General features: G+C 33.5%; 1 protein-coding gene and 1 pseudogene across 1 annotated transcript; both read left to right on the top strand.

Annotated features, from left to right (window-relative positions):
* Positions 2,764-8,054, top strand: LOC109361744 (annotated as a pseudogene).
* LOC109361742 (disease resistance-like protein CSA1) lies at positions 8,361-10,858 on the top strand. The gene is made up of 2 exons (XM_019607281.1): positions 8,361-9,231; positions 10,265-10,858. Exons 1-2 carry the CDS (start codon positions 8,458-8,460, stop codon positions 10,655-10,657), a joined length of 1,167 nt encoding a protein of 388 aa, XP_019462826.1. The 5' UTR covers positions 8,361-8,457; the 3' UTR covers positions 10,658-10,858.

Raw genomic sequence — 11,343 nt, 5'->3', positions numbered from 1 at the left:
ATATATATATATATATATATATACGTTTTCACTTTCTACACAAGTTTTTCTTCTCTTATGTTAATTAAAGACAGATGTTAAGAACGTGTTGAAAATTTCAATATTAGAGTATTTTCAAAATCTTTAATATATGTCACTCACCATATACAATTTTTGATGAGCGTAATATATATGTAGTGTTAGTGTAAGGATTTATACATAGTTAGTGTATTATTCACATTCATTTATATTACGTTTTTTGAAAAGATAATAATGATTAAAAATGAGTAGTAAATAATGTATTGATAATGTATAAATTTCTTGCACTGTAGTACATTCATTTTTTTCTCATTTTTTATTTTGAATTCTTTAACAATTACTCTTTAGACACTTTTTGACATTTTCCGTTTAAGGTAAGGTACAAGCATACAAAAATAATGATAACTTATTATATGATAATAACTCTGTTTTATTGGATCATTTCTTAGAGATTAGTTGAAACTAGATTTATTTTTTATTCCACCAAGATGAAGCTCTTTTTAAGAAGTTTGGGAGCATTAACCCATCACCATGTAAGGTTGGAAATAGAATACTTTGCTATGAACTTTATAAATAATATTCAAACTCCGATATGTACTTTAATTTCTCCCTTTCCTTAAGAAACCTATAACCTGATTTTATATAAGGTTGTTTTTTAAGTATTAATAATAATTTGTACTTTCTCCCTTCCTTAACAAACCTAAAACCTGATTTTATATAATGTTGTTTTTAAGTATTAAGACATATTTTGTATTTAGTAGATGTTTTTTATGTGATTAGCAGATGTTTCGAAAACCTCCACAAACCACTAAGGCTTTAAACCTCCACTATTTAAAGAGGTTTTTGTACTGTTTACCATGGTTTTTATAATGACTCGAATTCGTCAATATTAATTATACATATAAATACAAGAAATATTAGAGATAAAAATTTACACATTCATAATTGTTATATCTTTATGATTGTATTAAAGCACTCTATAAAATATGTAGAATATTGTAATAATCTGTTACTTTGTCTCAAATATAATATTTTCCTCCTCTAATCAGCTTCCAATAGGAAAAATAATCATAGAGGTTTTTTTTTAGAACTTTAGCACCTCAAACATGGGCTTCAAAAATAATCACAGAGGTATTCACAAGTTTTCAAAATTGCTAGGAATAGAAACTTTTGAAGCATGATTTCTTATTGTTTGGGAAGGAGTAATAAAGAAGCAAAACTATATCCAAATTCATTTCAGAAAAACTGAAGTGTACCAAAAATACTTTTTTCTCTTTTTAAGTGATTCACCAATAGATGCAAGAAAACCTTGAAGACTTGTTTGGTACTCACTATTCAGTAGTACAAAATTAAATACCTACAAAAGAATTAAACAAAACTCATGACAACAAAAAATAAAAAATATTCAGTTAGATGTCTTACACCATAAAAGGAACACAACTTCCTTAGAGTGCATGTTATTGTTAAATCGCCAATGCATATGTGAGATTGTGAGTATCCTCCATGTAACGGTGTTCTCCAAAATTGGAACACTCTCCTGACCAAAGAGTTGGGACCAGTGTATCAAATTACGGACCGCATCACGCAATATTGCGGTTGCAGTGACCGCCATCGTAATTGCAATGTGATATCGATTCACAGTGATACGACCGCAACAGGCCGCAACGTAACTGCATTGGATCGTATTTGGACCACATCGGACTGCAATGCAACCGCATCGATGTCAAAAATATGTTTTTATTCACAAAATAATTCACACTGCAATGACCACAATTCGCATCGCAATGACCACAATAACAAGTCCCCAAGTCCCATATTGTTTCGAAGAGGAAAATTGAAAGACTTTATAAGCCTTAAGTTACAACTTTAAGGTGTGCCCCAAGGAGTACAATGACTATAAATAAAGATATTCTCTCCTCATTATAACTCGCATCAGTCAAACAATCTTCCTCGACTTTCTTCTTTCTCCCCATAAATTTCCACCAACCCTCATCCGATAATTAAAATTAGGGAATGAATTGGGTTTGGGAGAGAGTAATGTTTTTACTAAATAACCTTGTAAGAAATTTAAGTTGAACTAAACAATGAAGGATAATATTGTCCAAATACTTAGGAATACATTGTTCCTTCATGAAAATGGATGGATCCATGTTAGCAAATCTTAATTAATATATATGATAAATAGTTCAATTACTAAAACTCATTATTAAATAATAAAAATATAAATAATATATAATGATAATGTAATTATTATGTTTGTTGTAATTATGCCTGTACCAACCGGGCATATATGATGATATTCATACACACCTATAAGAGCAATCACAATGGTTATTCTTAACTGAATAAGAATATTATTATTTTGTTCTTATTTCATAGGGAGTTGTAATAAATTATAAAATAATATGTGAGACCTAAATAAGAATGAAAATGTTATTTATCATCGTGGATGCTCTAAATTAGTATTGTGTGCCGTAACAAATAATTTTTTACAGATACACAGAGGGTAGAAATGACAATATGAGCATTGTCTGCAGCTCAGTCTATATTGCCCTAAAAAAATGTGGGCAGAACATCAAATTTTTCGGTTAATCCTTTTCGCGCGATCCATTTGCCTGCTAAATTTGTGGTCATTTCAAGCGGGCTAAATGGGCATTTGATGGCATAAAACAATACCAAGTGTTAAAAAGGAGAGACACTCCTTTTCTTTCTTCCTATTGGTTTCTTCTTCCAAAGTGTTCTTCACAGCTTCACTCAAACTCTCAAAAGTGTTAAAACATGGTTTCTTCTCCAACTCTTCTTCTTCTTCACAATTTCACTCCTTCTTCCATTCTTCCTCAACCTTCTTCCTTCACTTTTTCTTCCATTCTTCTTCTCCTTCACAATTCTCTAGGTTTGATTTTCCGCAAATCAATTTTCCCCAATCAACTTTTCCCTTTCTTGCTTTTCCTTTTCTAATCTGTGTTTTCCTTTATTTAATATGTGTTTGGTTGCATATTGTCACAAATTATTGGAATCTGCATTTAATCTGTGGTTTCCTTTTCTAATTTGTGTTTTTTCTTCCCTAATGAGACAAATTGTTGAATTAGATTCACTTAGGAGAACATTGTTTTCCTTCATTGTGTTTTCCTTCACATAGCATCATATTGTTGCTTTTGGGATTTTATGTGGATAACAAGTGGTTATGCAAATAACAAAGATGATCTAAAGTGTAAGCTATAATGTACATATTTTAGAAATCTAAACCCCATACAACGTTTAATTTTCAATGTTTGGACTTAGGAACAAGGATCATGACATATCAAACACAATTTTAAGCTTCAGTGTAGACATAGCAACAATAAGACACAGCAACAAGATTTACACTCTCTTTTAGGGTAAGTAGCAAAATGTCCGCGAGCCGCCCACATGTCTGTTTACACGTTTTAAAACGGGCAGAGCATGTGATTTTGTCCGTTAAGCATTTGCGGGCATGCTCGTGTCCGCTTAAGTTTTGCGGCATAATGCAGGCACAGGCAAAATGGACTGGACAACCCGTTTTGCCATCTCTCACCGCCGGTCATTATTTATGCGGCTGACAACCTCAGCTTTATTATTTAATAGAAAAACATGTTTTTTGAGATTGATTATAGTAAGCAGAGTTTTGATAAGTGTAGTTGACTTTCAAATTATCACCTTCTCTCTCTGCATTCAATCCATGTCTCCTTCATCTTCCAACTCAGATCCTAAATGTATGTACGATGTGTTCCTGAATTTCAATGTGGAAGAACACATTCTGTTGAATTTCATTTCTGATCTCTATTCTTCTCTCTCAAATGCTGGTGTCAACACTTTCATTCAAGATGAAAAAGTAGAGAAGAAGATAAGAGATTATATATTTCAAGCAATACAAGGGTCTCAAATATTTATCTTAGTTTTCTCCAAAAACTATGCTGATTCTAGTTTGTGTCTTGATGAACTCGTCAAAATCATGGAGTGTAACAGAAATATTGGTCAATTGGTCATACCTATATTTTACTATGTTGATCCATCTGATGTACGATTTCAAGAGGGTACTTTTGGAGAAGTGTTCCAAAGACTTTCAGCCAAATTTTCCTCTATGAACAATGTGGTTGTTGAGTGGAAGAGGGCACTCACCCATGCTGCAAAATTGTTTGGTTGGGATGTAAGAAATTTCAGGTACAAATCCATACTTTCTTGGTTCTTTTACTTTACTAAATCATTCATTACTTTCCCATCTTAGACTTACTTCTAATATTCACATCATCTTAATTTATATCTATGTATGCCCTTTACTTAAATAATTCACACAAAAAAAAACATTTTATGATTTTTACTATAAGCTCTTTAATATATATATTCTTCCTAGATCCTACTATTTAGAAGCCTCATGCAGTGGACTGCCCATTTAGTACAAGTGTTATGGGATGGCAAGAAATATTTGTACTATTTGAACATCGTGTGAGATTTTTATTAAGTCATACTTTACATTATCCAAATTTAATTAATGAATTTCAATCCATTGATCCATTTTAATGGATTTGGTGGATAAATATTCAATCCATTTGTTTATTTTTTTTTAAAAATCACTTTGGTTTCTCTGTCCTTTTTTTGTTTATTTTTTGGATGGATATCCATTGAATATTATGAATGGATTTGAAGCTATACATTATTAGAATTATCAACTGGATTGTATTCACTTAAATCAATTAATTACAATGGATGAATTGAATTTATCCTGGACTCTAGATTGTAGATAATTTTGTCACCCTAGTTTTTGTGCTACGAGGGTGGGTATATGACTTAGGATTTGAAAGTTCCTTAATCGAAAGTTCAATCAAATGCCACTGGCCCCAAGTATATTTTAAGCTTATCATAGTTCATGTTTAATGTGTCTGTTGTTTTTGTAATCGTTATGACAGGAATGATAGCGATGTAATAATGGAAATTGTTGATGACATTCTGATAAAACTCGATAAAACATACTTGCCTATTACCAATTTTCCAGTTGGAGTAGAAGCCCATGTGCAAAATGTGGTTCAACTTTTGGAAAAAGAAACAGAAAGAGCATGCATAGTAGGAATTTTGGGAATGGGAGGAATTGGTAAAACAACTATAGCCAAAGCCATCTACAACAAACTTAGAAGAAATTTTGAAGACAAAAGTTTCCTTGAAAATGTTAGTGAAATTTGGGAGAAAGAAAGGGGCTGGAGTGATTTACAAGAAAATCTTCTTTCTGACATCCTTAAAACAAGAAACATTAAGATACATAGCATTGAGTGGGGGAAAACTCTGATCAAGGAAAGAATTCTCGGAAAAAGGACACTTGTTGTACTTGATGATGTGACAAATATTGAGCAACTAAATGCACTATGTACCGGAAAACATGAATTGAATGCTCCAGGAAGTGTATTGATCATTACAACAGGAAATGCACATCTACTTAAAGTGCGCGAAGTTGACTATGTCTATACAATAAATGTAATGGATGTAAACCAGTCCCTTGAGCTTTTCAGTTGGCATGCTTTCAAGAAGAGAAGCCCAAAAATAGACTTCATTGAACTCTCAAGAGATGTAACCATTGAATGTGGACGACTACCACTAGCTCTTGAAGTCCTTGGGTCTTACTTTTACAAGAGGACAAAAGAACAATGGAAAAATGTATTGTCAAAACTAGAAAGAATTCCCCATATGAATGCACTACAGTTACTAAAAGTAAGCATTGATGGTTTAGATGATCTTATGGAGAAGAGAATATTTCTTGACATATGTTGTTTCTTTATCGGAATGGATAGCCTATGTTACAAAGACATATGTTGGTTGTGAACATCATGCTGAAAATGGAATAACAGGCCTTGTAGAAAGGAGTCTGATAAAAGTTGATAAGGATAACAAGCTCCGAATGCATGCTATGCTACGTGATGTGGGAAAAGAAATTCTTCATCAAAGTTCACTAGATCATAAATGGATGTATGACGTGTTCCTCAATTTCAGAGGAGAAGACACAAGGAAGAATTTTGTTTCTCATCTCTACTATTCTCTCTCAAATGCTGGTGTCAACACTTTCATTGACGATGAAAAGCTTGAAAAGGGACAGAAGATAAGAGAGGATATATTTCAGGCAATAGAAGGGTCTCACATATCTATCCTAGTTTTCTCCAAAAACTATGCTGATTCTAGATGGTGTCTTGATGAGCTCATGATGATCATGGAGTGCCACCAAAGGACTGGTCAGTTGGTCATACCCATATTTTACAATGTTGACCCATCCGATGTACGTCGTCAAAAGGGTACATTTGGAGAAGCTTTCCAAAGATATCCATCAACAGCAGAGGTGTGTGGTTGGGAGAGGGCACTCACCCAAGCTGGGAATTTGAGTGGTGTGGATGTTACAAATTATAGGTATAAATCTATACTTTCTTGGTTCTTTTAGTTTACTAAATCATTCATTCCTTTCCCATCTAAGACTCACTTCTAATATTCACATGATCTTAATTTATATCTATGTATGCCCTTTACTTGAATAACTCGGACAAAAAAAAAAGATTGTACGATTTTTACTATAAGCTTTAATATATAAAACTCTCCCTAGATTCCACTATGTGGGAGCCTCGTGTACTGGGCTACTCGTTTAGTACAAGTGTTATGAGATGACAAGAAATATTTGTACTATTCGAACATAGTGTGAGGTTTTTATGCTACCGGGGTGGGTATTTGACTTAGGATTTGAAAGTGCCTTAATTGAAAGTTCAATCAAATGCCACAAATTCCAAGTATATTTTAAGGTTATCATAATTCATGTTTAATTTGTCTTTTTTGTAATTGTTATCACAGGAATGATAGTGATGTAATAAAGGAAATTGTTGATGACATTTTGATAAAACTAGATAAAACATACTTGCCTATTACCAGTTTTCCAGTTGGAGTTGAAGCCCATGTGCAACATGTGGTTCAACATTTGAAGGAAGATCCCAAAAGAGCATGTATAGTAGGAATTTGGGGAATGGCAGGCATTGGTAAAACAACTATAGCCAAAGCCATCTACAATGAACTTCGAAGAAATTTTACAGATAAAAGTTTCCTTGAAAATATTAGAGAAATTTGGGAGAAAGAAAGGGGCTGGAATGATTTACAAGAAAAACTTCTTTCGGATATCCTTAAAACAAGAAACATTAAGATACATAGCATTGAGTGGGGGAAAAATGTGATCAAGGAAAGACTTATAGGAAAGAGGACACTTGTTGTACTTGATGATGTGACAAGTTTTGAGCAACTAAATGCACTATGTACCGGAAAACATGAATTCAATGCTTCGGGAAGTGTAATGATCATTACAACAAAAGACGTACGTCTACTTAATGTGCTCGAAGTTGACCATGTCTATGAAATAAAGGAAATGGATGAAAATGAGTCCCTTGAGCTGTTCAGTTGGCATGCTTTCAAGAAGGGAAGTCCAGGAGAAGACTTCATTGAACTCTCAAGAAAAACAGTCTCTTACTGTGGAGGACTACCATTAGCTCTTGAAGTCCTTGGGTCTTACTTGTATGAGAGGACAAAAGAACAATGGAAAAGTGTATTGTCAAAACTAGAAAGAATTCCCCATAAGGATGTACAAAAGAAACTAAAATTAAGCTTTGATGGTTTAGATGATTTTATGGAGAAGGATATATTTCTTGACATATGTTGTTTCTTTATCGGTAAGGATAGAGCCTATGTTACAAAGATATTGGATGGCTGTGAACTTCATGCTGAAATTGGAATAGCAGTCCTTGTAGAAAGGAGCCTGCTAAAAGTTGAAAAGGATAACAAGCTCGGAATGCATGATTTGCTACGTGACATGGGAAGAGAAATTGTTCGTCAAAGTTCCCCGGACGAACCTGAGAAGCGCAGGCGATTATGGTTTCAGAAGGATGTACTTGAAATATTGACAGAACACAGTGTAAGAACTTTCTCTATATATACTATTGAGAAAATAACAAAGATCACGAGGATATTTATGTACTGCTTTATAAAGAAAAAATAACAAAGGTCTCCTTTATATTTTAGTTTTTTTTCTTTGCTCTTTTCTCAAAGGGAACAAAAGCTGTAGAGGGATTGGCTTTGAAGTTGCAAAGATCTAGTAGAGTTAACTTGAGTACCAATGCTTTTGAGAAAATGAAGAGATTGAGACTTTTGAAACTTGATCATGTGCAACTTGATGGAGATTATAAGTATCTTCCCAAACGGTTGCGTTGGCTCTATTGGAAAGGATTTCCTTTAAGATGCATACCTGACAGCTTTAATCAGAAAAATGTAGTTGCTATTGACTTAAAACACCGCAAGCTTCAACTTGTTTGGAAGGAGCCTCAGGTATATATTGCATGAAATTTTCTTCAATGACAACAGTAATATTTTATGCCTTTTTGTTTTTTCTGATTTTTTTTAAAACTTTTGAAGTTGATGGAGAAGCTAAAAATTCTAAATCTTAGTCATTCAAAGTACTTGACAAAAACCCCTGATTTTTCAAACCTACCGAATCTTGAAGAGCTCATTCTCAAAGATTGTCCAAACTTGTCCGAGGTACACCAATCCATTGGAGATCTTTGCAATCTTCTTGTGATGAATTTTAAGGATTGTACAAGTCTTAAAAATATCCCAAGAAAGATCTATAAGTTGAAATCTGTAAAAACTTTCATTCTTTCTGGTTGTTCAAAGATTGAAAAATTAGAAGAAGATATAGTACAGATGGAGTCCTTGACAACTTTAATTGCAGACCATACTGCCATAAAGTATGTGCCCTTTTCCATAGTAAGATCCAAAAGTATTGTCTATATATCCCTATGTGGACATGAAGGATTAGCATGCAATGTATTTCCTTCTCTCATGATGTCTTGGATATCACAAACAAGAAATCCTTTATCATGTACTCAACCATTTCAGAACGTTTCATCGTCTCTTGTCTCTGTGAATGTGCAAGATAAAAATCTGATTGACCTGTCGACGATGCTAAGCGGATTTTCAAAAGTTCATGGTGTTTTGGTGCAATGCTGCTCACACTCTCAACTAACTCAAGAATTAAGAAGAATTCTGGATGAGTTATGTGATGTAAGTTTTACTAAATTGGAAAGAACATTAAATGCATCACAAGTTTTGGAGAATTGCATGGGATGTTATTTGATTGGAATGGGAAGTTACCAACAAGTCATCCATATGCTTAACAAGAGCATAACAGAGGTTCATTCTCATTCTCTTTGCTCTCATCTTTACTTGTAATTATGGCAACATGAAATAATCTTTACTTCTGATGGAACTTGAAGCTTAGCAAGAATGTAGTGAAAGTTAATTTCCAAGCTTTTTTATTGGTAGAAGTAAAATCTTCATTACCACTTGCAAAAGTAGCTCATACAAAAGATAACATAGGTTGGGTCAGGATCCTCTCCTTTACTGGAGAGGGAAGTACATAAAAAACAAAGGGGAAAAAAATGCATGGTGTGACAGTTTTACCCTTTAGATGCAATGTGATGACATTTTTACCCTTAAATGTAAAGGCGAAATCAATAACTTGTCTCTCCATTACTGAAGATGATTTTTTTCCGCATAGGATAGCTTACACCTTCTAGGAATGGTTAAAGTTAACCCATCTACCATAGTGTTTTACTATCTATCAGCTACTTCACTATTCTAAGTTATGATCTTACGTTTTGAGCTTACTTTTCATTTAGAAATACTACATTTTCCAGGATCTTACTTTTTTATAACTATGCAAAAATCTTATAGCTAGTTTTTTTTCCCACAGTTATAAAAACTTGTTTAGGTCAATAGGAGTTATGGTACTATCCAGGAATACTAAATTTCCAAGTTCTTACTGTATTATTTTTGTAAGATTTTACATTTCATATTACCCCTTTTTATGTTGGGAAAGACAAAATCAATTCTACCTTTGATGCAAAATGGACATTTGCGAAGCAGTACGCAGACAAATAAAATAGGATAAAAGTAGAAGAATAATACCGAGAATTTTAACATGTGAAAACCTCCTTATAGTTCGAGACCAAAGAAGACCTAGTCCAGAAATATCTCCACTATAAAAAGTAGGATTAAAAAATTTGTCTACCTCTATAAGAGGATAACACCCAATATCTCACTCAACTAGGATGCAATAGAATGTCTCTCTAGTCTCTCATTACGAATAGTCTCCCATTTCCAAAACTTTGCACTCCAGCACACTCTATTTTCATAAATAACTAAAGTTTTGTTCATGATACAGGGATTGGCTAGGAACAGTTATAGTGATTGTTTCCTTCCAGCTGAGAATTATCCTTATTGGTTAGCCTACACAGGTGAAGGACATTCTGTGCTTTTTCAAGTGCCTGAAGGTAGTGATTGTCACATTAAGGGAATGGCTTTGTGTGTTGTTTATTCATCAACACATAAAATTGTGCCATCTGAATGTATCACCAGTGTCTTGATCATTAATCACACTAGCTTCACTATCCACATATATAAGAGAGACACATCAATTTCCTTTAATGATGAAGATTGGTTGGATTTAATGTCGAATCTACGACCCGGTGAAACTGTGGAGATTTTCGCAATTTTTGGGCATGGATTGACTATTAAGAGAATATGGAGTCAGAGAAAATGTTTGGGCACTTGCTGAGAAAATGGAGTCAGAGAAGATTATCTTGATAAAACTTAAGATAAAATGGGAGAGTATTTGTAGTTGAACCTGAACAGGTATGTCTATATAGGAGCCTCTTGTTTTCTGTGTTTTCCAATTGTATTGTTTATTCCAATTAATAATGTTGTGTTTTGAAATCTTGTTAAGAGTTGTCTTATAATTATTCTAGATCTCATGATTGCATGACAAGATACTATGTAGGAAAATATTTGGTGTTATACATATTATATTCTAACTTCAAGCACAAGTTTTAAGTAACATCTTTATTAGTGTAAAAGGGCGGCACAATGCACGAGGCTCCAGTCAATGAGTTTTGGGGAGGGTACATGTATGCAACTTTACCCCTGCAAGCGGAGAGGTTATTTCCAGAAATACTAGACAACAACCTTACCATTTGACTAAGAAAAGTATTACATAATGATGTTAAGTGTTAACAGTGATTTTAAAACAATGTCATCATTAGTTTTCTTTCTTTGTCTCAGTTATATGCTTTGATATGCACCAGTGTTTGGGTCTTAGGCCCTATTGCAAGGGAAAATATTATAAATAATGTCGCGATTTAGGGAGAGGCAAACTTGATTTCTACCTCTTTTGATTGATTTGGAGTCGCTATTATGTTTTTTGTGGTTAAAACGTAGAGAATTCTCGTTTATGCCCAATTTGGA

The sequence above is a fragment of the Lupinus angustifolius genome, chromosome LG12 (assembly GCF_001865875.1).
Source record: "Lupinus angustifolius cultivar Tanjil chromosome LG12, LupAngTanjil_v1.0, whole genome shotgun sequence".
Classification (NCBI taxonomy): domain Eukaryota; kingdom Viridiplantae; phylum Streptophyta; class Magnoliopsida; order Fabales; family Fabaceae; genus Lupinus; species Lupinus angustifolius.
The sequence above is the reverse complement of the archived record's forward strand: the minus strand, read 5'-3'. Positions and strand labels throughout refer to the sequence as shown.